The 27,430-nt window shown below is 44.5% G+C and overlaps 1 protein-coding gene across 5 annotated transcripts in view; it reads right to left on the reverse strand.

Annotated features, from left to right (window-relative positions):
* LOC130281664 (alpha-2-macroglobulin-like protein 1) overlaps window positions 1-27,006 on the reverse strand; it is a 123,984-nt gene extending 96,978 nt beyond the window's left edge. For 2 of the 5 annotated variants that reach the window (XR_008846069.1, XM_056529122.1), the window contains exons 1-7: window positions 22,802-22,925; window positions 19,454-19,637; window positions 17,805-17,982; window positions 15,646-15,698; window positions 11,563-11,583; window positions 10,535-10,688; window positions 10,344-10,428 (exon numbers count right to left, since the gene is read on the reverse strand). Coding sequence is in view for 3 of the 5 variants with exons in the window: in XM_056529122.1 (XP_056385097.1) it covers window positions 10,344-10,428; window positions 10,535-10,688; window positions 11,563-11,583; window positions 15,646-15,698; window positions 17,805-17,982; window positions 19,454-19,637; window positions 22,802-22,869 (743 nt within the window). In the remaining 2 variants the exon portion in view is untranslated. Of the gene's footprint in view, window positions 1-3,506; window positions 3,536-10,343; window positions 10,429-10,534; window positions 10,689-11,562; window positions 11,584-15,645; window positions 15,699-17,804; window positions 17,983-19,453; window positions 19,638-22,801; window positions 22,926-25,090; window positions 25,109-26,953 lie in introns of those variants that run through there. The other 3 variants (XM_056529123.1, XM_056529124.1, XM_056529125.1) reach the window with 3 other exon arrangements.
* Window positions 27,007-27,430: the final 424 nt, after the last annotated feature.

A 27,430-nucleotide genomic window follows, 5' to 3' on the forward strand; every position in this document is an offset into this window, starting at 1 on the left:
GTAGGACCATTACATTGAGGAAACTGCACCATGGCGTCACGACAATTAAGGGTTAACACCAATATACCCTACACTATCCCCGCAACCCCCCAGACACATTACTCTCACCCAAGACCACCATAAGTCTTTTTGGTGTCACAAACAGGATACGGGTGTGTGCCTTAAAGAACTTTGCTACCCTGATGAAAGCCATAGTCCTCCCCCTAATAAGAACTGAGTAATATGAACTGTCCGGAATATTCGCATGCTGTGATTATAGTTGCGCACAAAAGTGTACGGGACTTTACTGTATTGTGGAGTTTGTGCTTGACCGGGGCACAAGAAAAAGTAAGGGGGAGGTGAAGAATTCTGTGAAGTTGCTGCTCGTACCTGAAGGGGTTAAAGTCAGCGCCGGGCCGTCCCCCGAGCGCGAACGGCAGCAGCTCCTCCCTGCTAGGCCTCCGCAGTCACGCCTCCAGTGCCGGCCGGTCGGAATGAAAAGTTCCCTCCTGTGTTGCGGAGGGGAATAATTTTGCTCCTGTACCAAACCGGAAGTCCTTCGGGCACAGCGAACATTCAAACGCTACGCCAGCTGCGCCCGCATATTTATACAGCATCTCCGCTGCAGAAGCTCTGCACAAGCTAAAAGCAGGATCGGGGCAGCAGAACTGTTCCAATACCCAGCAGCAACAGACCGCACAAGCTGCCGCAGCACGCCGCGGTCCATCTTAAAGGGCCACCGTACCATAAATTGTCAAGCTGCAGGACGACGCACTCAAGTTCCAGGACAACGCACTCAAGCTGCATTTAAAGGGCCAGCACACTCAAGCTTCATTTAAAGGGCCAGCGCACCCAATCAAGTCTACAAAATGTCAGCACCTAAAGCACCATCACCACCACCTAACCAACAGGATGGAGGTGCTTCTGCAACCCTGCCAGAGGGGTCACCACAGTCTGCAAGAAGAATGTCACCTGCTTCACCTCCAGCTCCGTTTTTCAACTTGGGAGCTCCTGTAGCCGCACCTGTCTTCCTGGGGAATCCAGTGCTCCCTACCTACAATGGGGATCCCTTCACATTGTGGGACTTCAAGGAGAAGATAGAGTCTCTTTGTTTTCTATTCTTTTCCCCCTAATCAGCAGGTGCAGTTACTCACGGGACAGCTACAGGGATCTGCATTGGAAGAGGTCTGCACCTGGCCAGCTGCCGACAACGCTACAGTAGAGCAGATTTTTGAGGGGCTCTACCAAGTGTTCGAGTCTCACTCCTCATCTGAGGTACGTCAATGGTTATACGAAAGACATCAGAAGCCAGGTGAGACCCTTCGGGCATATGCTGTGGCATTACAAAATGCCTTAGAAACTGTGCAGTAGTTAGATGGCATTACACCCCAGCAGGGTAACAATGTGCTCATGAACAGATTCATAGATGGGACACAAAATAAATGGGACAAGGCCCAACTTAGGATGCTGGCAGTGCAGAACCCTGATATATCTTTCCCTGCATTCAAGAGATTAGCCATAAAAGTCATTGAGTCAGGGCCCAAGGCAGAAGAAGTTAGAGTCCCTTCAGCTGAGACATTAGGAGCCTCTGCACAGCCCTCACCACCTATTGTTGCACCAGTGCCTGCCCCTATAAGTCCTGCGCCCACAGTGTATGACAGGGTATTGACCAATTGACCAAAGCTGTTAAAGAGCTGGCGAGCAGGCCTAATCCACCTAGTCAAGAGACACTTCCACCTAGAAAGCCTGCTCACTGTCCTGCCAATCCAACTCAGTCTCAGTCTCCAGTGACTCAGAGACCTTTTTGTAATCATTGCAATAAAGCCGGGCATTGGAAAAATCAGTGCTGGGCTTTAAACGGGAATCCCCTGAGATTGAGGACCGCCCCTCAGAAACATCAGCAGTAGGTCCAGAATCAACCAGCACCAAGCCAGGACTTTCCATGTACATTGCCCCCTGCCCTTATGTGAAAATTATTGTGGAGGGAGTAAAGTTAGAGGCCCTTATCGATATGGGTTCCCAGGTATCCACTATTCCTAAATATGTGTTTTATAGATATTGGGTGCCTGAAATGTTGTGATACCGGAAGCTGACCACGATGATCCAGCATCAGATCCTAACAGGTGATAGTCCTCGAATGAAGGAAAGGCATTGCCCAATGGCCCCTGGTATGTATCAGAAGTGAAGAAAATGCTGACCGAGATGAAGGAGGCTGATGTCCTCCGGGAGAGAAGTCCTTGGGCCGCTCTTGGTCCTTGTCAAGAAAAAAGATGGGACCATCCGCTTCTGTGTGGATTACCGGAAGCTGAATAACATCACTCACAAAGATGCCTACCCTCTACCTCGGATTGAGGAATCCCTGATCAGCTGCCTACTTCTCTACCCTGGACTTGACCAGTGGATACTGGCAAGTGCCGATGGCGGAAGAAGACTGCGAGAAGACTGTGTTTGTGACCCCGATGGGGCTCTTCGAGTTGAAGAGTATGCCCTTTGGGCTATGCAATGCCCGTGACACCTTTCAACGCCTTATGGAACGATGCCTAGATGGGCAGGTGGTCTACCCAAGGCATGTTTGGCTCCAGATTTTCCACTTCTGCCACCATGCTGACTGCCAACCATGCTACCACCTTGCTGGCTCAGCTGCTGCCTCACAGGCAACCTGCCACCCTCTTCTCCTGATGAAGAAGCCCCTTTTGTACCCGGCTCCCAAGTGTGATTGGCTTCATCATCATCATCATCATCAAGTTGTGTCTGCACTGATGTCATCCTCAACGGTGTCTGTTTCAGGAGCCTGAACGCTCGTAACACCACCTCCCAAGCCATTCTCCTCATCACTACTTGCCCGCCTAGCGGAAGCATGTCTCCTAGCGGCGCATGTCTCCTCCACTTCTTGGCTGGGCAGTAACTGTTGACTGTCCTCTAGTTGATAGTCCTCGCTGTATAATGGAGCTGAGCCCACAGCATACGAAACTTCTCTGAAGGTGGAAACAGCATAGGACAAAGGCAGTTGGAGCATACGGACTGCTCCCGGGCCATGCCAACTGAGAGCTGAGTATGAAGAACCCATCGACTGTTGACAGGAGTTGTCAGAAGTCACTTGGGATGAAGTGGATGACCGATAACCAATCTATGATGGCATATGGGTTACTGGTCGAGACCGCTAGCTGATACCAGGAGATCAGGCCTCTTGCTAAGACTCCTGCTGCCACGCGCCTCTATTCTGCTGTAACCTCTGCCTGTGTCTGACAAATTTAGGCCTCTGCCACTCCTCTGTACACAGCCTGGCACTTCTCTGCCTGACATACTTGTAGAACTTCTGAGTGTGTATATATTTCACTTATTTGCGGATAATACGCCCTAGTACGGTTGCAGCAGAAATAAGCGTAACAATCTAGTGCGTATGTCTGTTAGTGCTTTTCTACTAACTGCCCCCTAGTAGCTTTAACCAGAAAAAACGTAGAACTGCTGAGTGCGTATATTCACTTATTACAGGATAATATGCCCCAGAAATAAAAGTACTCTCTCACTGTGAACTGTCTCTGTCTGCCTTCCTGTATTGTCAGTAACACACAGTGTCTGCTCTCTCAGCGAAAAGTCCCAGAAATGCCTGTCTTCAGCAACGGCTACCAAATGTATAGGGCTGTGTCATCACAGGGCTGGCTGGCTGCTGATAGGCTACATGCCACCATGTGATTCAGGGTGATCCCTCCTACCCACCTTCCCAGAATTCCTTGCCCCATGTCCCCACATGTGTAGCTGCCATTTTAGCCCCCTGGCCCACACAAAATGGGAATCGGAGCGAAATTCAGATTCATTATGAATTTCCATGAAATTCAGATTGGTCCGATTCGATTAGCTCATGTCTAATTGTCATGCTGAAAGACCCAGCTGCATTTCATCTTCAATGCCCTTGCTGATGGAAGGAAGTTTTCACTCAAAATCTCACAATCCTGGTCTCATTCATTCTTTCCTTTACACAAATCAGTACAGGTAACGAGTGGAGGGCAGAGGAGACTCTTAAAGAAGAAGTTACAGGTCTGTGAGAGCCAGAAATCTTGCTTGTTTGTAGGTGACCAAATACTTATTTTCCACCATGATTTGCAAATAAATCCTTTAGAAATGAGACAATATGATTTTGTGGATTTTTTTTTCTCATTATGTCTCTCATAGTTGAGGTATACCTAGGATGAAAATTACAGGCTGCCTCTCTCATCTTTTTAAGTGGGTTAGGGTGAACTTGCATAATTGGTGGCTGACTAAATACTTTTCTGCCCCCCACTGTAAGTGATTAAATAGAGGAAGGGGGATCCCTGAGTAACCCTACTGGCACTAATTGGTTTTTATGGCATCCAAGTCGCAGACTTCACACTGCTGCCATGCCCCATCAGAGATGGTCCGTCAGGCACTTTTTTTTATGCCTTTAATGGCCATTAATCTGGACGGGGCATAACGGTTAACAACGGCTCCCATTTATTCTTATGGGGTTCGTCAAGTGCCGTTGTTTTTTGATGGGAGTAGCAGGAGAAAAATGTCATATGATGTATTTTTTCTCCCATTATTCTCCTTGGGTTTCCCGTGCCACAACGGCAATGTGAAAGAAGCTTTACACTGACAGGCATAATACACTGAAGTACATCAAGAACAGTGTACGAGCACAGTGTATGATATCAGAGATTAACCCCTTAAGGACATAGGGCGTATCCATAAGCCCCCGTTTCCTAGTCCTTAAGGACCGAGGGCGTATGGATACGCCCTGAGCATTTCCGGCCCCCGCCGCTAGCCGGAGGGGAGCCGGGGCCGGATGCCTTCTGAAATCGTTCAGCAGGCATCCCGGCATATCGCCCAGGGGGGTCATTATGTCCCGGCCGACCAATCAGTGCGCCTGCTGCGGGTGTCACTTCTGCAACCCGCTCTGCCCCTCTTCCGGAGGACGTGAGCGGGTGCGGGCAGAAGACCCCGGGTGCTGGGGACCCCGATCCCCGGCGTCCCTGTTGGGATCGGGGCCCCAGGAGCGACGGCGGCGGCGAGGGACTGACCTGTGCGGCGGCATCGTGGAGCAGCAGCAGGAGGTGAGTGACAGCCTCCTGCTGTTGCTTAGCAACAACTCCCAGCATGCAAAAAGGGCATGCTGGGAGCTGTAGTTATGCAACAGCAGGAGGCAGACCACCACAACTCCCAGCATGCCCTTATGGGCATGCTGGGACTTGTAGTTTTGCAACAGCTGGAGGCACATTTTTCTATGGAAAGTGCATGCTGGGAGTTGTAGTGGTGCATCTGGTGGTTGCATAACTACAACTCCCAGCATCCCCGTTGGCTGTCGGTGACTGCTGAGAGTTGTAGTTTTGCAACAGCTGAAGGCACACTGAGTTAAGTAGCAAACCAGTGTGTCTCCAGCTGTTGCATAACTACAATCCCCAGCATCCCCAGCCAATGCACTGATAGACCGTACATGCTGGGAGTTGTAGTTTTGCAACAGCTGGATGTTTCTCCCCCCCCCCCCCCCCCAATGTGAACGTACAAGGTACACTCACATGGGCGGAGGATTTTCTGCCGCTGCTCAAACTGCCAGCGAGAAACTACTGTGAACTCCTGCCCATGTGACTGTACTACATATACACATACCCCTACACAGCCCCCCTCCCCTCCCCAATAAAAATGAAAAACGTCTGGTACGTCACTGTTCCAAAACGGAGCCTCCAGCGGTTGCAAAACTACAACTCCCAGCATGCACTGATAGACCGTACATGCTGGGAGTTGTAGTTTTGCAACAGCTGGATGTTCCCCCCCCCCCAATGTGAACGTACAGGGTACACTCACATGGGTGGAGGATTACAGTAAGTATCCGGCTGCAAGTTTGAGCTGCGGCAAATTTTCTGCTGCAGCTCAAGCTGCCAGCGGGAAACTACTGTGAACCCCCGCCAATGTGACTACCCTAAAAACACTACACTACCACAAAATAAAAAGTAAAAAACACTACATATACACATACCCCTACACAGCCCCCTCCCGTCCCCTCCCCAATAAAAATGAAAAACGTCTGGTACGCCACTGTTTCCAGAACGGAGCCTCCAGCTGTTGCAAAACAACTACTCCCAGTATTGCCAGATAGCCACTGACTGTCTAGGCATGCTGGGAGTTTTACAACAGCTGGAGGCAGCCTGTTTGGGAATCACTGGCGTAGAATACCCCTATGACCACCCCTATGCAAGTCCCTAATTTAGGCCTCAAATGCGCATGGCGCTCTCACTTTGGAGCCCTGTTGTATTTCAAGGCAACAGTTTAGGGCCACATATGGGGTATCACCGTACTCGGGAGAAATTGGCTTCAAATTTTGGGGGGTATTTTCTGCTATTACCCTTTTTAAAAATGTAAAATTTTTGGGAAAACAAGCATTTAAGGTAAAAAAAAAGTCATGAAACACCTGTGGGGTATAAAGGTTCACTTAACCCCTTGTTACGTTCCCCGAGGGGTCTAGTTTCCAAAATGGTATGCCATGTTTTTTTTTTTTTTTTTTTTGCTGTCCTGGCACCATAGGGGCTTCCTAAATGCGGCATGCCCCCAGAGCAAAATTTGCTTTCAAAAAGCCAAATGTGACTCCTTCTCTTCTGAGACCTGTAGTGCACCAGCAGAGCACTTTTCACCCCCATATGGGGTGTTTTCTGAATCGGGAGAAATTGGGCTTCAAATTTTGGGGGGGTGTTTTCTGCTATTACCCTTTTTAAAAATGTAAAAATTTGGGGAAACCAATCATTTTAGGTAAAAAATTAAAAAAAATTTCACATATGCAAAAGTCGTGAAACACCTGTAGGGTATTAAGGTTCACATTACCCCTTGTTACGTTCCCCGAGGGGTCTAGTTTCCAAAATGGTATGCCATGTGGTTTTTTTTGCTGTCCTGTCACCATAGGGGCTTCCTAAAGGTGATATGCCCCGCAAAAACCATTTGTCGCTCCTTCCCTTCTGAGCCCTCTACTGCGCCCGCTGAACAATTAACATAGACATATGAGGTATGTCCTTGCTCGAGAGAAATTGGGTTTCAAATACAAGTAAAAATTTCCTCCTTTTTACCCCTTGCAAAAATTCAAAAATTGGGTCTACAACATGCGAGTGTAAAAAATGAAGATTTTTAATTTTCTCCTTCACTTTGCTGCTATTCCTGTGAAACACCTAAAGGGGTAATACACTTACTGAATGTCATTTTGAATGTCATTTTGGGGTCTTTTATGGGGTATTTCTAATATGAAGACCCTTCAAATCCACTTCAAAACTGAACTGGTCCCTGAAAAATAGTGAGTTTGAAAATTTTGTGAAAAAATTCAAAATTGCTGCTGAACTTTGAAGCCCTCTGGTGTCTTCCAAAAGTAAAAACTCATACATTTTATGATGCAAACATAAAGTAGACATATTGTATATGTGAACCCAAAAAAAAATTATTTTGAATATCAATTTTCCTTACAAGCAGAGAGCTTCAAAGTTAGAAAAATGCTAAATTTTCATTTTTTTCATCAACTTTGGGGATTTTTCACCAAGAAAGTATGCAAGTTACCATAAAATTTTACCACTAAGTTAAAGTAGAATATGTCACGAAAAAACTATCTCGGAATCAGAATGATAACTAAAAGCATTCCAGAGTTATTAATGTTTAAAGTGACAGTGGTCAGATTTGCAAAAAATGCTCTGGTCCTTAAGGTGAAAAAGGGCTCGGTCCTTAAGGGGTTAAGCAGTTGCATGGTACAGGTACGCCCTTGGTCCTGCTCTCCTGATATATAATATAAGTCATATCACGGCGGGCCCGGCGTCATAGTGAAGCCGGGACCCGCCTCTAATAGCGCGCAGCGCCGATCGCGGCTAAAAGCGAAACTGAAAGTGGCCGGCTAGCTCAGTCGGGCTGTTCGAGATAGCCACGGCTAATCGCGGCATCCCGAACAGCTGACAGGACAGCGGGAGGGCCCGTACCTGCCTCCTCGCTGTCCGATCGCCGAATGACTGCTCAGTGCCTGAGATCCAGGCATGAGCAGTCATGCGGCAGAATCGTTGATCACTGGTTTCTTATAATCCAAAGTGAAAAAAAAAAGTGAATAAAGATCATTTAACTCCTCCCCTATTAAAAGTTTGAATCACCCCCCTTTTCCAATAAAAAAAAAAAAAACCACAGTGTAAATAAAAATAAAAATAAACATATGTGGTATCACCGCGTGCAGAAATGTCCGAATTATAAAAATAGATCATTAATTAAACCGCTCGCTCAATGGCGTGTGCGCAAAAGAATTCCAAAGTCCAAAATAGTGCATTTTTGGTCACTTTTTATCAATAAGTCCTATCAATGCAAAAATGGTACCGTTAAAAACTTCAGATCACGGCGCAAAAAATGAGCCCTCATACCGCCCCATACATGGAAAAATAAAAAAGTTATAGGGGTCATAAGATGACAATTTTAAACGTATTAATTTTCCTGCATGTAGTTCTGATTTTTTCCAGAAGTCCGACAAAATCAAACCTATATAAGTAGGGTATCATTTTAATCGTATGGACCTACAGAATAAAGATAAGGTGTCATTTTTACCAAAAAAATGTACTATGTAGAAACGGAAGCCCCCAAAAGTTACAAAACTGCGTTTTTTTTTCAATTTTGTCGCACAATGATTTTTTTATCCGTTTCACCGTCGATTTTTGGCCAAAATTACTGACGTCATTACAAAGTAGAATTGGTGGCGCAAAAAATAAGCCATCATATGGATTTTTAGGTGCAAAATTGAAAGAGTTATGATTTTTTAAAGGCAAGGAGCAAAAAACGAAAATGCAAAAACGGAAAAACCCCCGGTCCTTAAGGGGTTAAAGGGGTACTCCGGTGGAAACCTTTTTTTTTTTTTTTTATCAACTGGTACCAGAAAGTTAAACAGATTTGTAATTTACTTCTATAAAAAAAAATCTTAATCCTTCCAGTAATTATTAGCTGCTGAATACTACCGAGGAAATTCTTATCTTTTTTGGAACACAGTGCTCTTTGCTGACATCTCTGTCCATTTTAAGAACTGCCCAGAGTAGGAGAAAATCCCTATAGAAAACATATGCTGCTCTGGACAGTTCCTAAAATGGACAGAGATGTCAGCAGAGAGCACTGTGGTCATGATGTCAGCAGAGAGCACTGTGTTCCAAAAAGAAAACCATTTCCTCTGTAGTATGCAAACCCTAAAAAGTAATGGAAAGATTAAGATTTTTTTTTATAGAAGTAATTTACAAATCTGTTTAACTTTCTTACACCAGTAGATTTAAAAAAAAAAAAAGTTTTCCACTAGAGTAACCCTTTAAATTCCCTAGTGGGATTAAAAATAGATAAAAGTTTAATGAAATATCCTAAAAAATAACAAAAGCAAAAAAAAAAAAAAAAAAAAAGTAACACTTTCTTCTAATTTGCATAAAAAATATGTATTTAAAAATACAAGTACAGCACACAGTTACAGTTACATAAGTAACAATTCTAAAAGTGCTATTTTTCACAAATCCTGCCTTCTAGAATCAACATTTAAAAACAGATTTTAAAATGGTTTGTTTATTTTAAAATGATTTCATTTTTCAAAAGTAGTGAAACATAAAAGTAGACTATATGAATGTGGTATCATCTTAATTGTACTAATGCACAGAAAAATTAAACAATTTTAAAAAATGTTATGTACTGTACTCTAATCTATATATAGTATGTAAAAGTCAACATATGTGTGTAATAAATGTGTAAATGTATGTTACAGCATAACTTTCGAATGTTTGGAGATATTTCAATTAAATTTGATACACATGTTTCGAATATGTCAACTAAAATATAGTAGAGTTTATGGACAATCTTTATCAACAATCTTTGCAGCCTGAGAGTAAAACAGCGTAGACTGGACAGCAAGTTTATGGGTCGTCTCCTCATCACATTATTCTAGGGCTCTAGAGATTGCCAAGTAGTTTCAAACATCCTGCCCTCAGACCAACATCAGGGTAAAGTATTATTTAACTGTCCAGCAGGCAGGTGTAGAGAATTGTTATTGTGGAGGCAGGAATAGGGGACGGGTGAAGAAAAGATGTGTTGCGGGCTGAGAGAGTAGAAAAGACAACAGTGGTGCTAGTGCAGCGAGGATGAGTGCAGGGAGGACAAGCAGCCTCTTACTTTGAGTTTTATTATTATTCATAGTCTTTATTTGCATCACTGTTTTTACTTTATTTTTAAATGATATTTATTAAAATCCCCTTTGAGAACTTCTATATGCATATGTATTCAGCACCCAAGTTACTTTTAGCAGTGGCTACAGACAACCATCTATGGCAATTTAAGGGATTTGAAAATCCTTTTGAACAACTAGATTTATGGAGCAGTTCCTTTACCTGCCGCATGTCTTTACTGGAAATGTCTCCATGCTTTTTGTTATAAGATTAGGAAGCTCAAGGGTGACTTCAAAGTTTGGTAGCACTAAAACCATAAAGAAATAAAATGCATTAAAGATAAGTAACAAGTCTACATGAACTCAGTGCTAAAAAAGAAAAAAGTGTTCAGATGACTTTATAACATTCCTCACCATATTCTTCCACACTAAAGGTATGGACTTTGTCTTTTACCCAAATGGAATATTCCCCAAGTTGAGGCTCAGGGGAGAGTGAGAAAGAAAGATCAGCCATTCCCTGTGTGAGACTGACATTCAACCATTGGCCAATCCTATTCTTTCCTGGATCCTATGAGGAGAAGAAAGCACTATATTTTTGCTACATTCCTAAAACATCATCTTGATAGTTTAGATAGAAGATCTATCCATATGGTCATTTACAAACTAATACTGAACTAGACTTTGTCCATTTAGTGAATTTATAAATATAAACACATTACAATTGTCAACATTCATACAGTTTTGTTGCCATCTTAGTCATAAATCACACTGTCTGTGGTTTCTGAACTGTTGGGATTTCCAGTAGAAGGACTGTAGTCCATGGGGCTGTTTTCTCAGTCAAAAACACTAGAAACCTGATAGAAGTCCATTCAAGTCAATGAGATCTGTCAGTATTTATTGAGATATGGAAATTGGGATGACAGATTTTTCATACTTGTTAGGGCTCCATTAAGAACAGAAGCCTGTAAGGGGGTAGTCCAGCCCTAAACATATTGTTTTATCCCCATATCCAAAGGATAGGGATAACATGTCTGATTGCTGGTTGTCTGGCTGCTGGGAGCTTCCATGTGTGTGATGTTATTCCCCTACAATTATGTATATGGGAGGGGGCATGACGGCTAGTACAGACCTGTCATGCCTTCTCCCATAGACACGAACGGAGGGGGCATGGTGGCTGTGGTCGTCAGTCATCTGTCACAGATGACTGGGGTGCCACCCCGAAGATAGGGGGGGTCCCCAGTGGCCGGACCACCGTGATTGGACATCTTATCCCCTATCCTTTGGATAGAGGATAAAATGTTTAGGGGCAGAGTACCCCTTTACTGGTGATATGAAAAAACCTTGACTTGAAGCAACTGGGGACCTTATGTAAAATATCTATACATCTCTCATCTCCAGGTGTTCATTTAGAAAATTTTGCTTGAGTTTCTTAGTTTTATTACCTGTAATTCTACAAGTGAAAGCTGAAAAAGAAAAAGCAAAAAAAATAAATTATTATTATAAAATATATACAAATTGGATTTTCTATTATGAAATGTCATACACAGTTGTCCACAATTGTAGTTCCATATGGGCCAAAATTGTGACACACAAAAATCGAGACACATTCATTATGCTGTATGTGCCAAAAAAAAAAAGTGCTTTCCTTTTCAATAGGCTAAATGTATCAGTCAGCCATAGCCACTCTGATTTCTATATGGTGCAGAGCTATCATGGAGATGTCCTGTATATCCAAATCACAGATGCAATGCTCAACACCACTTTGCTCGCTATGTCAGCACCAGATTCTGTGTGGACAAACACTTACCCCTGTGATACTTGTGGAATCTGGTAGTGCCACCTCATACAGCAGGGTTAAGTTAGGGCACATAACATGGCAACAACAATTTAAAGTACAACATACATTTTCCTTTAAGGGGGGGAAATTAGTTTCCCCGACAAAAAAGCATTTGGTCCGCCACCAACTGTGCAACTTAAAAAGATGAGAGAGGCCTGTCATTTTCATCGTATGTATAACTCAACTATGAGAGACATGATGGGGGAGATTTATCAAAACCTCTGTAGAGGCAAAGTTGACCAGTTGCCCATTGCAACCAATCAGATCACTTCTTTTATTTTTCACAGGCCTTGTTAAGAATGAAAGAAGCAATCTGATTGGTTGCTATGGGCAACTGGGCAACTATGCCTTGCTACAGGTTTTGATAAAACTTTCCCAATGAGAAAAAAAATCCATAAAATCCATTTGGATGATCCAGAAGAGGATTGGGAGAATGTCATATGGTCAGATGAAACCAAAGTAGAACTTTGGTAAAAACTCAACTCGTCATGTTTGGAGGAGAAAGAATGCTGAGTTGCATCCAAAGAACACCATACCTACTGTGAAGCATGGGGGTGGAAACATCATGCTTTGGGGCTGTTTTTATGCTAAAGGACCAGGACGTCAGATCTGTGTAAGGGAAAGACACCACAAAGACAGAAGACTAAACAGACAAACATGGAAAACAAACAAGAAAAACAGAAAAACAATGCAAAACAAATGCATCCCCAACAATCTCTGTCTAACACTAAACTTGTGCAGACCTAGACCCTGAACACTAAACTTACAGATGTAGCAAGAGTACTAAAGACCCAAACGGACCCCCCCCCCCACGAACCCAACCCCATTAACTAAGTAACTCAGGCCCAACTCACGCCTACACCGCCCCCCCCCCCCCCGAAATGAAGACAGAACCAGATTCCAGTGCAGAAGTCCAATTCGGGGCGCAGGGGGGGGGGGGGGTTAACCTAACCCCTAGCTATCAACTTACTAAGAACTGAGAAGCACGAATGAGGCCAACAGCAGTCAGCAGCACTAAGTTCAGTCCGGAGGGGCCTCAGCAGGAGCCTCAGGAGACGATTCCACCCACTGCAGAGTCTCCGCTGGAGATGTGAAGAATCTAGTCGAAGACCCATCAACCACCCGTAGACGAGCTGGAAACAGCATGGCATAGTGATATCCTTTAGTGCGGAGTCTGAGTCGCACCTCTGTGAACTTGGTGTGTTGCTTGCGTAATTCCACCGAAAAATCAGGGTAGAAGGCCACGCGGGCGCCATCAAAGCGCACCTCTCCTTTAATATGCACTGCTCTCAGGATAGCATCTCTATCCCTATAATGGAGGAGTTTTGCCAAGAAGGGTCTAGCAGGAGCCCCCGGAGGGGCAGGGGGGGGGGGGGGGGTCTGGCCGGAACTGGGTGCGCCCTCTCCACGGTAAAGTAAGGCAAAAAGGTGTCAGGCGGTAGAATTTCCTTCAGCCACTTCTCCAGGAAGGCCACAGTATCGGATCCCTCTGCTCTTTGAGGGAGGCCCACCAGGCGGAGATTATTGTGCCTGAGCCTGTTTTCCAGATCATCCGCTCCATCCCGAACCATCTTAATCTGTCGCTGCATAGCGGACAATTGTGCAGGAATGGGTTGAATAGTATCCTCAATAGTAGAAACCCAGCGTTCCCCTTCCCCTGTGCGTTCACAGAGTTTTTGAATCTCATGACGCAGGATAACAAAATCTTGTCTGAGTTCATCAACCTTGGATACTATCATGGTTTGGCAAGAGGTGAATGCAGTCAGCAACCGGTCAAACTTTTGATCCACAGATCCCAGAACAGGGAGATCCGTAGAACATAGGCGGGGACGGAACCGCAGAAGACCCATCCATGGCGTCGCTGGGTCTGGCAAATTGGCCGAGAGCCTTAGCGGCCTGAGCGGAGTACTTAGAGACCAGCGGGTAGGCACACAGGAGTCCTGTCTTGCTGGAGCATCCGCGGGTGGAGGTCCCTCATCAGACGAGGCCTCATCCTCAGTAGTTGTCTCATAGCCTCAGCCGCAGGTTTCTTGTTGCGCCCCCTCGGACCCCCCATAATCCGGAGCACAATAAATACCACAAAGTCCAGCAACCAGGGCGGAAGGGCAAAGCAGGGGAAGCACTATAAGTCCCAGCAACGCACACAGTCCGATTATGAGATGTAGAAAGCAACACTAGCTCCGCTAGCAGAAAAGTAGAATCACAGGGGTATGCCACACAGACAGCACCAGTATGTGTAGCACCACAAGTCTCAGCAGTAGGTAGGAGCCAGGAGCACCAAGGAGGTGAATGTTCAGCCCCACAGCTCTCTCAGCTCCCGCAGGGGCACATAGCAGATACAGCAAGCAGGAGATAGACGTGCTTCTTCAGCAGAGTAGGGAACCACAAGTCCAAGCAACTCCTCTGAGCACCAGAAGGAGCTATCCAGAGGGCACAGGGAGACCAAGCTATGTCCAGGCAGGCAGTCAGGGCACCGTTGACAACCAGAGTCCCCTCTACTCACCAGCTGGCAGCCCGCTGTACAGGCCAGACTGCGGGAGTTGCTAAAGTGACTGGAGGTCACGCCCACGAAGCAGAGGGGAGAATGGCCGCCGCTCCCAGGGAGAAGCACTGAGCCTCACCTCCAGGACCTCCGGCTCCACTCAGCACCACCGGCCAGCGCCACCAGCCTCACCAGGACCGCACCAGGCACTGCCTTGACGTCAGCCCAGGATCTGGGATCCACTAAGGTGAGATGGGCTTCAGGATTAATGGGATTCCAGGGTAATTAGAGATGGGCTAGCGAGAGCACCGCAAAGTGCGACCGCTCAGCTCTCCATCCAGGCCACGCCATTCTTTCTTTGGATTTTTTTATTGACTAATTAAAGTTTTGAAGGAAGCTGGATTACCCACTCTTTGCTACGTACCTACCTGGGACCCGGCGCATCTTTTTCCGTGCTTCCTATGAATGATTCTCCAGGCTAAGACATGACTACCTGATTACTTCACATGGTGAGCTGACTCGTTTTTTTCTTATGGAACAGTGTGTGAAATCCTTGTGAAGATTTACAGAAATTTTTTTACCTCTGTCATTGCCAACAAAGGGTATATAAAGTATTGAGATTAACTTTTGTTATTGACCAAATACTTATTTTCCACCATAATTTGCAAATAAATTCTTAAAAAATCAGACAATGTGATTTATGGATTCTTTTTCACATTATGTCTCTCATAGTTGAGGTATACCTATGATGAAAATTACAGACCTCTCTCATCTTTTTAAGTGGGAGAACTTGCACAATTGGTGGCTGACTAAATACCTTTTTGCCCCACTGAATATTATTTAGCAAAGAGAAAAGAGATTACTGCAGTTTTCACATGTTAATGTTAAAAGGCGTAATTTTTTAATTCTAATTATTTTTAAGAAAGAGTGTATCCCCTCCCACCTATATAGGCTGTGTCAAGAACCAACATCCTGCTGTAATGGATGGGATAAGAGATAACTCAGATGCTGCTGTTACTCTATTGCTTGAGTATTGGAGAATAATAGTGCTAACCACTGAGCCATCAACCAATGAAACAGAAACACTTCCAAAATCATAACGTTTTCTAACTGTAGTGTAGGAGACCAATGACATTTAAGAACAATGATAACATTTAAATCTTCTTCTATTCTCATCTAGACCTTGATTCTTTATAGCCAATTTACCTCCATATATTCTGGCTGGAAGTTTCCATTAATTGACACCATACGAAATTTTACTGTGAAAAGAAAACATGCAAAAAATGGATGCGCCAGATATGTTTTCAATTTGTTGGTCATCTTTTAGCCAAAAAGTCTTACACTTGACAACAGGTCAATGTACTGTATGTTTGGGGGCCACAAAAAACTAATATTCTTCATATTTTTTGCAACAATTTATGGGCCCACCTATACAGGCCATATACACATCCGCTTTCATTTCAATTGTTAAACTTTGTTGTTATCCTTGTTCAGGACATACTGTACTGTACATCAATGGAGTCTATTAGGTTATTTGTGAATAAACATATGAAAATAGAAAGTGATGAGTGATAGCCCCAAATGGATCTGATTTCTGCTGGACCCTTGGACATCAGTTGTATAAGATGCCCATTCTTGTGTCAGAGCCTCAGCTCACCAGACTATACTCTGTGGGGGACATTTATCCCTGCAAATTTTGCGCAATTGCATTTTTTGGACAATTTTTTGTCTACTGTTTGGTGCACCGTACCCCACCGTGCCCAATTAAAATTTAGAAGTGCTTTTTTTTTTTTTTTTGCTCAAACCTACACTACCTAATAGGACACGTAAAAAAAAATGTCAGATGCCAGAGCACAAAGCTTAACCCCTTAAGGAAGCAGGGTTTTTCAGTTTTTGCACTCTCGTTTTTTTCCTCCTTACTTTTTAAAAATCATAACCCTTTCAATTTTCCAACTAAAAATCCATATTAAGGCTTATCTTTTGCGTCACCAATTCTACTTTGCAGTGACATCAGTCATTTTACCCAAAAATTCACGGCAAAACAGAAAAAAAAATTCATTGTGCGACAAAATCGAAGATAAAACGCACATTTGTAACTTTTGGGGGCTTCCGTTTCTACACAGTGCATATTTCGGTAAAAATGACACCTTATCATTGTTCTATAGGTCCATATGGTTAAAATTATACCCTACTTATATAAGTTTGATTTTGTCGTACTTCTGGAAAAAAATCATAACTACATGCAGTAAAATGTATACGTTTAAAAATGTCATCTTTTGACCCCTATAACTTTTTTATTTTTCCACATACAGGGCGGTATGAGGACTAATTTTTTGCGCCGTGATCTAAAATTTTTATCGGTATGATTTTTGTTTTGATCGGACTTTTTGATCACTTTTTATAAATTTTTTAATGGTATAAAAAGTGACCAAAAAAACGCTTTTTTGGACTTTGGAATTTTTTTGCGCATATGCCATTGACCGTGCGGTTTAATTAACGATATATTTTTATAGTTCGGACATTTATGCACGCGGCGATACCACATATGTTTATTTTTCTTTACACGGTTTTATTTTTTTTATGGGAAAAGGGGGGTGATTCAAACTTTTATTAGGGAAGGGGTTAAATGACCTTTTTTTAACACTTTTTTTAACTTTTTTTTGCAGTGTTATAGGTCCCATAGGGACCTACAACACTGCACACACTGATCTCTCATGCTGATCACTGGGGTGTATTAACACGCCTGTGATCAGTGTTATCGGCGCTTGACTGCTCCTGCCTGGATCTCAGGCACGGAGCAGTCATTCGTCGATCGGACACCGAGGAGGCAGGTAAGGGCCTCCCAGTGTCCTGTAAGCTGTTTGGGACACCGCGATTTCACCGCGGCGGTCCCGAAAAAGCCAGACTGAGCAGCCGGGTCACTTTTACTTCAGACGCGGTGGTCAGCTTTGATCGCCGCGTCTGAAGGGTTAATACAGGGCATCACCACGATCGGTGATGTCCTGTATTAGCCGCAGGTCCCGGCCGTTGATAGCCGCCGAGACCGACCCGATATGACGCGGGGACACCCACCCTTCGTCCTTCGTCGTTAAGGGGTTAAACCAATCTCTGCAGCTCACTAGTTTCTATAATTGCGCAAAATTTATCAAGCCCTGTGCACCTTTTTGGTAAAATTTGAGCAACTGTGCAAACAATACACCAAGCAAACAGCAGTAAAATCTATACTACCTTATACCAACATTGATATATGTCCCTTGTTACTCTATTGGGATTTATTTCAGTCTGTATTGTACCAGAGAAAAACAAACAGGAATTAAAAAAAATTGTTGTTTTGGCTTTTGATGCTTCCTTAACCCCAACGTTACCAGTTTGGCCGGGTTTATACACAGGTTTGTCAGTTTGGATCAACATTTGAGGTTTTGAGTCCATTTTCTTCTTATTAATTATAACAACTCTTCTACTCTCATGGATCAACTCATCAGCAGTCTGAATGGAAAGAAATATGGTACCACTTTGATGGATGACGCCCAACTCAGTAGGGATCTGTAATGTATCAAAAAAAGTAAGGATATCCTTAGTCTTTCAGATGATAAACAGTAAACATAGGCCTTTATACTCATAAGAAGTTAAACATAGATATTGAGAGCTAGACTGTTCAAAGTGGTCGACTAAAAAGGAAAACTTGGCTAAAAAAAACAAATTCTGTTCCAGGACAGATATTTATTTGCAGATATTGACTTGGTGCTTTGAGTTTTTTTTTTTTTTTTTTTGCAATTCAAGTGTTCACCATCAGAAGGGTTCAACATATATAATGTATATTGAGACTGGAAATATAAATATAAACCAGTTAGTGAATTTAGGAGAGTCACAAACTTGAAAGTGGTATTGGTGGTTCTTGCTTTAAGAGATACAGTATACTCAGGGGGAAGCTAAATTTCATGGGCCCCACCTCAGAGGCTCATCTTGCCCACTCTTCCCTCATCTATTGTCTTATAGATACGCTATGCTAACCCTACTTTGTGGACAAAACAGCATAAACAGATACCATATAGTGTAATGAAAAATGGGGGGTTGTTATCTGTGCTTGTCAGTGCATCCTTTTGTTTTATGACTTTACTTCTCTGACCTCTAACCTATGTGACACCTCTGCTCCTATCAAAGACCTCCATATACTGCTGAGCATTTACCTTAACGTGGTAAGGGGGCAGTCAAGTAAATGGAGCAGCAGCAGACGTGATTAGCCAACCCTCTATTCACAGTGTATGAGACTTCTAATAATAGCTGAATTCAGCGCTCGGCATAGTGATGGTCGAAGATACACACGGTCATTCCTTTCATTAGGGGAACACTTGACCTTTCTTCAGGATCGGTGGGATCAAAGTCCCTTTAAGGGCAAGAAAAATATTGTAGAGATTGATACTATCTCAATGGTGACATTTCTTGGATAAAACCTCCTGAAATGTCACATAGTGCAGTGATCACCGCAACCAATCCAGAGCTGACTCAGGTGAGAATTTTGCAAATTGGAACTGGATTAGAGGTTTATTTATTTTTATTTTTTTAACCAGAGCCAGGGATTAATGAACTCACAGCATAGTAGGCTTGCTGGCAGGAAAATACACTAAACTAGCCCTAATTCCCCTTCTCGGGACACAGCCTAGCAGGACACAGACAGGATAGATTCTAACACTTCTCTGGCTAGGGCCAGACTTATTAAGACTGGTCCCAGCCGCCCTCTGAGGAGAGTTGGACTTGGGAGACTCCTCCCACAGGACACTCTAGTAGTTTCTAGCAGGAGCTTGTCTAAGGGAAGGTCATGTGACCCAAACCCCATGAATGCTTTACACGTTTTCCACCAATAGTGACTGTAAAGAGAAACTTTAACTTATGCACATCCTAAAAAACAATATAGCAGATTATACAAGTTGAACTCAAAGTTGAACACAAAGACCACAGCAGCTGGGAGCCGGGTACCAGGACAATACAATAGCACATAATGTAACTCTTATTATACCTGTACTGAATTACATGAGTATGATGCACTCTTCTGGTATCGTTCCATTAACAGTGGAGTGGTCTTTTTTCCTATGGTTAGAGTGATCATTACATTGCAATCTCCCTTTACATCTTCAAAATGCAAACATATATGGTTTGGATGATCAACGTAAATTGTGCTGGGAAATATAAGAGCATAATTTCTAAAAGGGAAAAAAGCAAAGATATAAGAAATGATCAATATCCCTGAAAAAAATATGATTTGCGCATTCAACATACTTGTAAAATATATAAAATAGTGCTATATCATATATAAAATAGTGCTAAACAGAGGAATGTCCAGCACAAGATCCATGGAAGGATGCGTACTTTATTCAGTTAAAACCGTGGTCATACAGGATAACAGGTGTGACGCGTGTAACAGGTGAGGCTGAAACGCGTCACACCTGTTATCCTGTATGACCGCGGTTTTAACTGAATAAAGTACGCATTCGTCCACGGATCTTGTGCTGGACATTCCTCTGTTTTGCATTGTTCATGGCGTGGTCCGCGCCTGTCCGTGCACAATTGGCCATAAGGAGGTGAGCTGGACTATTGACTATTCTTATAAAATAGTGCTATATAATTATTTGTTAAGAACAGGATGTTACAAAGGTAGCAGATAGGTTCATGCCCCATTTTAAGGGTATACAGGTACATTTTTACCTGGTAGTAATAGGGAGGTAGAGGCAATCCGCCCTAGGCACAATAATTCATAGGGAGGATATGGTGCCCATGGAAAATAATATGGAACCATGTTATTTCTGCTTGTGCCCCATGCATGCAGCATTAAATGAACACTATATTTTTACTCAAGTTGTGCTCATCTAAATTTATTGTGTTTTGCTTTCTCACTTTTACTACATTTATTATTCACTGCCTGATAGGCTTAGTGTCTCTGTTGCTAGAGATGGACTTGTCTGCTCATCAGTGGCGTACCTACGCTTTGGTGAAACTGGCCCCCACCAAGGATGGATGTCCAGGGGAAGGGGAACCAGCCGCCAAGCGAGCGCCACTTTCAGCTGAATGCGCACATGCACATACAGTCTTCTTCTTTCAAAGAAGTAAAACAAAAATACACTGTGGGACATTTATCAAGGTCTTTACCCCTTTTCAATGGTTTATCAAGAAAGCGCAGTCGGCACTGCTACAATATCCACCTGTTAACACACCTCGCTTCGACTCAGCCTGTTATGCAATGGTACAACAGTCATTCGCATGGCATATACCGGTGTTCAGTGAGAGTGTATAGAAGCACTGCGTGAAACAACTTGAAAAAGATGACAGAAAAAAAACTCACGGCACTCGATGGTCATGCTTCATCCATTTATTCCCACGAGAGGTCACTTCATATGTCGGGAGGTGTGGAGAAGAGACGGGACGATGTCCGTTTCGCGGCTACATGCCACTTCTGCAGATCCCTACCTAGGGAGGGACCGGCAGAAGCGGCGTGTAGCCACGAAATGGACATCATCCCGTCTCTTCTCCCCCCCCCCCCCCCCCCCCCCTCCCAACATGTGAAGTGACCTTTCATGGGAATAAATGGATGAAGCATGACCATCGAGTGCCGTGAGTTTTTTCTCACCTTTTCCAGTTCTTTACCCCTTTTTGTTTGCAAAATTGTCCCTAAAAAAGGTTGCAGCAAGCTGTAATGTGACAATTTTGAGACATTTCACATAGTGTAACCTTTACACACCACTGCATTTGTGTGTACCATAGAAGTTTTTTTTGCAGTGGTCATCAATTTATAATGGACTACATTTATCACGCCAAGTTTGACCTCATGGAAAATCGTGTCTATACCGCCCAATATTTCCATTCATCATTATAAGTGATGCTTCTGCACACAATTCATGAAAGACCTTCTGCTAAATAAGTCCCAGCCCCATCACATACACTGCAAGGAAAACAGGGTAAAAAACATGCACATCACAAATAAAACAAATATATTGAGGTGAAAGAATGTAAAACTTCCTCAAAAATGATTCAGCCGCAAACAAAACTCCCACAAACACCAAAAACTTATGACAACTGAGGTGAGGCTAGGAATCCGAACCCAGTCAACAAGTTTGCCCTTCCTCTCAACCGTGGATTAACTCAATAGCTGACCAACCTCTTCTGTCCCATCACACCTTCAAATATCATAGCCATTTTGACTGATTACATTGACCTTTTTAACCAGGTAAGAAGCGAGGAAACGAACGTTGACAGTGGGATAGACACACAATGGTCTTCAATGTCATTTAAACATAAGCTGTATCAATATTATTATTACTATGTGTACCTTATTGGAGACTATGTTTTGCTGTACTGTACTGTTGACATGTTTTTTACATTCATATTTATAGCTAAATGCTTATTGCACTGTTAATTTGCTTTGTTACAAATACATATAGAGATATACATACCGTATATACTCGAGTATAAGCCGACCCGAATATAAGCCGAGGCCCCTAATTTCATCCCAAAAACCCAGAAAAAAAATTAATAAATTTATTGACTCGACTATAAGCCTAGGGTGGGAAATACATCAAACATCATCCCCCCATGTCATCATCCAGACCCCCGTCATCATCCAGACCCCCGTCATTATCACCCCCCCTTCATCATCCAGACCCCCATCATCATCCCCCCATGTTATCATCCAGACCCCCATCATCATCCAGACCCCCGTCATTATCACCCCCGTCATCATCCAGACCCCCATAATCATTCAGACCCCCGTCATTATCACCCCCCGTCATCATCACCCCATGTTATCATCCAGACCCCCGTCATCATCCAGACCCCCGTCATCATCCTCCCATGTTATCATCCAGACCCCCGTCATCATCCAGACCCCCGTCATCATCCAGACCCCATCATCATTCAGGCTGGATGATGACGAAGGCCGCAGTGGTCTTGAACCTGCGGACCTCCAGAGGTTTTAAAACTACAACTCCCAGCATGCCCGGACAACCATCGGCTGGGAGTTGTAATTTTGCAACATCTGGAGGTCCGCAGGTTGAAGACCACTGAGAAGGGATTAACAGGCGGAGAGTTCACTCGAGTATAAGCCGAGGGGGGCGTTTTCAGCACGAAAAATCATGCTGATCGGCTTATATTCGAGTATATACGATAAATATATATATATATATATATATATATATATATATATATATATATAAAATATAAATATTTTAAAACATGATAACATTCAAATGAAACATTGCTCCAAAATCATGATGTAGTAGATAAAAAATAAATAAATAAAATGACAGAAAAAAACTAATTAAAATTTAAGCAATAAAAACTACCAAATATATATATAATTTCTCACAATACTCACAGTTTTGCTTCCAGATTAATGCAGATTTGTAAAACTATCAGAACCACATACAGAAAAGATGGCAGCATCCTGCCGGTATTGCTGGCCAGTCTGTCTAACTGATTAACTACACAACAAACCAAGTACAATCTGTTATACTTTCTGGGGAAGAACCTGTGCCCACTGACAACTGCAGGATAAATATTTACTTAGTTCTGATTAATCAGTTCAATGTCCAGTTCAAGGGACTTTCAACAAAAAAAAAAGGCAAATCTGGACATACAGTGGTGCTCAGAAGTTTGCATACCCTGGCAAAAATTGTGGAATTTTGGCATTCGTTTAGAAAATATCACTGATCAAGCAAAACAACATAAATAGTAATTTATTATAATATAGTTGTTTTGCTCCTTTCAAAATCTTAATGATAACAGGAATCAATAGTTTACATGCCTTTGAATATTTATACATATAAATGTCTATGTATAAATATAGTAAATGGCCAACATTTATCATTGTCTTTAGACTGTTTTTTGTATCTACAAAAGGCGGAAAAAAAGATGCAAGCAGGGTTTATTTGCACCTTTGTTGAGCTCATTGCTGCTGATTTTGAGTTGCAATCCACTGATTTTGGCAATACGCATGATATGGAAGGGTTTTTATGAATTGCGCCCTTTTGTGAAAAGGTGCAGAAAAGGCGCAAAGCCTCTAAAACTACACCATCCCAGACTTAGCTTAGACTTTTGGTGTATGTGAAGAGAGAAATTTCAGAAAATTTGTACCTGCACAAAATATGTCAAATGCTCTGTGACCATTTAACCTGTTCAGGACGTAGGGCGTATGGATAAGCCCTGCACCCCGAGTCCTTAAGGACTGAGTGCGTATGGATACGTCAGTGGGAATTCCAGTCCCCGCCGCTAGCCGGTTGGGGACAGGACCGGGATGCCTGCTGAAATCATTCAGCAGGCATCCCGGCACATCACCGAGGGGGGTCCTGAGACCCCCCCCCCATGTCGGCGATCACAGAAAATCGCATGTCAATTCAGACTTGCGATTTTCTCCTATTCTGGGCTGATCGGGTTTCTGGTGATCCGATGACCAGGAAAAAAGGGATGATCGGAGCTGTCAGTGACAGCCCCGATCATACTGAGGGACAGGAGCGAGGTTGCAGAGCTGCGATCTGCTCCTATCCCCTGCCATTAGTCAGAAATGAGTTCTGACCAATGGCAGTGCACGACAGGGGTTTGCCATGGAAACTCCCCACTCTGCCCAGATGGCGGCCGATACCTGTGAAGAAGATGCCGTGTATTCCATGTCTCAGACCTGGGGGGAAGGACCGCGACATGGAACACAAAAGGAGGCAAGGGCTTTGTTGGGGAAAGTCAAAAGATGCCAGTGGCTCTGTGAGTGGGCTTTGTGAGGGTAGGTGGCTAGAGGCAGAAGCCAGGAAGGGTTGGGGATCTAGAAGGCAGAAAGGTTGAAGGAATGTTAGGAGAGGGGGTACAGAAGGTGGCAGGGGTACTGTGTGTGGTACGGGAAAGGGGGAGAGTAGGTGGCTAGAACTTTATCTAGGGCAGAGGCTCAGAAAGTGATAGGCAGTCTTGAAGGGAAGGTGGGGACATGGATAGTGATGGAAGGTAAGAGGACGAAAGGGTTCTGTTAGAGGAAGGGGGGGGGGAAACAGTAGGGTTACAGTACTTTAGGGGAAGAGTACAGGGGGGTAATATGTGGCAGAAACAAGTCTTCCACTCATCCACAGCCCAGAATGGCTTGGATTCACAATGAGTGGTGAAGGGTTAATGGCGGCTGTAATCATTAGGCTATGTTGCAGCAGCAAGGGATAATGTGGCAGAGACTCTACTGGGTTCAAGGGTACAGAGAATTGCGAGAACTATTCGATGGGGTGTAGCCTCTGTGGAAGTAGGGAAGAATGGTGCAGAAGATGGAAGGCACCCTGTGGGGGAAAGGTGACATGGTCTCTGTGGAAGGACAGGGGGGGGGGGGGGGCACAAAGTGACAGGACAGCAGTCTTCCGGCCTGAGACAGCTGCTTAGCCTGTCCTTAGTGACATCTTAGCAGGAACTGCTGTCCTCACTGCACAGGCAGACATCCGGACATCCACCACCGCTACCCAGCAGAGAGCGTTCCCCCTCCACACACAGATGCACATTGCATCACAATGAGGACAAGGAGAGTCTAGGGGTTAGCTAACTATTAAAGCTACTGACACATGGTGCCACAATGATAACCCCCCCATTATCACTGCAACAAGCCATGCTTGGGTAGCCACTACATGATTAAATAGAAACTTACCATATCATAGCAGCTCCTTGTCGGTTGGGGCAGATATGCGGTAATGCTGAGGTTGATGCAGAGGTTGGTAGGATTACTCTGCTGGGTATGTGTCCAGAGTGAGGAGGTGGCGCCAAATGTTCCTGATAATAACAAAAATATATTAAAAATAAACTCTGTGCCGGGCTGTTGTGGCGGGAGTCGAGATGTCCGCCAGTGCAGTGAAGACAGCGGATCCAGCCAAGGAATCACTAAGGACAGTCTAAGTAGCGGTCTCAGGTAAGAAGATTACTTGTCTGTCACTTCGTGCCTCTCTGTCCTTCCACAGAGGTACTGTCACCTTTCCCCCACAGAGTGCCTATCACCTTCTGTACCCATTTACCCCACCCCTTCAGAGGCTACTCCCCATCAAGAAGTCCTTGCAACTCTCTGTATCCTGAAACCCAGCAGACCCACTGCCAACATATGTCTCCCTGACCCCTAGTGCCCCTGTCACATTTTGTTCCCCTGAACTCTTCCCCTAAGGCACTGTACCCCTACCACCTTCTCCCTCCTCCTCTAACAGAGCCCTTACAAACTTACCTTCCATCGTAATCCATGGCCCCAGCTCCCCTTCAAGACTTCTTGCCTCCTTCTGAGCCCCGGTCCTAGGTAGAGCCATAGCCACCTACTTTCCCCTCTTTCTCATACCACACACAGTACCCCCTACCACTTTCTGTATCCCCTGCCCTAACAGCGGCCCTTCCACCTTTCTGCCTTCCAAATCCACAACTCCCTCTGGCATCTGTTTCAACCAACCTACCCCTACAAGCCCCCCCTCCACCCACAGAGCCCCTGACTCCTTCTGACTTCCCACAACAGAACCCTTGTCCCCTAATGTATTCCATGTCTCAGACCTGGGGGGGAAGGACCGCGACATGGAACACAAAAGGAGGCAAGGGCTTTGTTGGGGAAAGTCAAAAGATGCCAGTGGCTCTGTGAGTGGGCTTTGTGAGGGTAGGTGGCTAGAGGCAGAAGCCAGGGAGGGTTTGGGATCTAGAAGGCAGAAAGGTTGAAGGAATGTTAGGAGAGGGGGTACAGAAGGTGGCAGGGGTACTGTGTGTGGTACGGGAAAGGGGGAGAGTAGGTGGCTAGAACTTTGTCTAGGGCAGAGGCTCAGAAAGTGATAGGCAGTCTTGAAGGGGAGGTGGGGACATGGATAGCGATGGAAGGTAAGAGGACGAAAGGGTTCTGTTAGAGGAAGGGGGGGGAAGCAGTAGGGTTACAGTACTTTAGGGGAAGAGTACAGGGGGGTAATATGTGGCAGAAACAACAGTCTTCCACTCATCCACAGCCCAGAATGGCTTGGATTCACAATGAGTGGCGAAGGGTTAATGGCGGCTGTAATCATTAGGCTATGTTGCAGCAGCAAGGGATAATGTGGCAGAGACTCTACTGGGTTCAAGGGTACAGAGAATTGCGAGAACTATTCGATGGGGTGTAGCCTCTGTGGAAGTAGGGAAGAATGGTGCAGAAGATGGAAGGCACCCTGTGGGGGAAAGGTGACATGGTCTCTGTGGAAGGACAGGGGGGGGGGGGCACAAAGTGACAGGACAGCAGTCTTCCGGCCTGGGACAGCTGCTTAGCCTGTCCTTAGTGACATCTTAGCAGGAACTGCTGTCCTCACTTCACTGGCAGACATCCGGACATCCACCACCGCTACCCAGCAGAGAGCGCTCCCCCTCCACACACAGATGCACATTGCATCACAATGAGGACAAGGAGAGTCTAGGGGTTAGCTAACTATTAAAGCTACTGACACATGGTGCCACAATGATAACCCCCCCATTATCACTGCAACAAGCCATGCTTGGGTAGCCACTACATGATTAAATAGAAACTTACCATATCATAGCAGCTCCTTGTCGGTTGGGGCAGATATCCGGTAATGCTGAGGCTGATGCAGAGGTTGGTAGGATTACTCTGCTGGGTATGTGTCCAGAGTGAGGAGGTGGCGCCAAATGTTCCTGATAATAACAAAAATATATTAAAAATAAACTCTGTGCCGGGCTGTTGTGGCGGGAGTCGAGATGTCCGCCAGTGCAGTGAAGACAGCGGATCCAGCCAAGGAATCACTAAGGACAGTCTAAGTAGCGGTCTCAGGTAAGAAGATTACTTGTCTGTCACTTCGTGCCTCTCTGTCCTTCCACAGAGGTACTGTCACCTTTCCCCCACAGAGTGCCTATCACCTTCTGTACCCATTTACCCCACCCCTACAGAGGCTACTCCCCATCAAGAAGTCCTTGCAACTCTCTGTATCCTGAAACCCAGCAGACCCACTGCCAACATATGTCTCCCTGACCCCTAGTGCCCCTGTCACAT

The sequence above is a fragment of the Hyla sarda genome, chromosome 7 (genome assembly GCF_029499605.1).
Source record: "Hyla sarda isolate aHylSar1 chromosome 7, aHylSar1.hap1, whole genome shotgun sequence".
NCBI lineage: Eukaryota > Metazoa > Chordata > Amphibia > Anura > Hylidae > Hyla > Hyla sarda.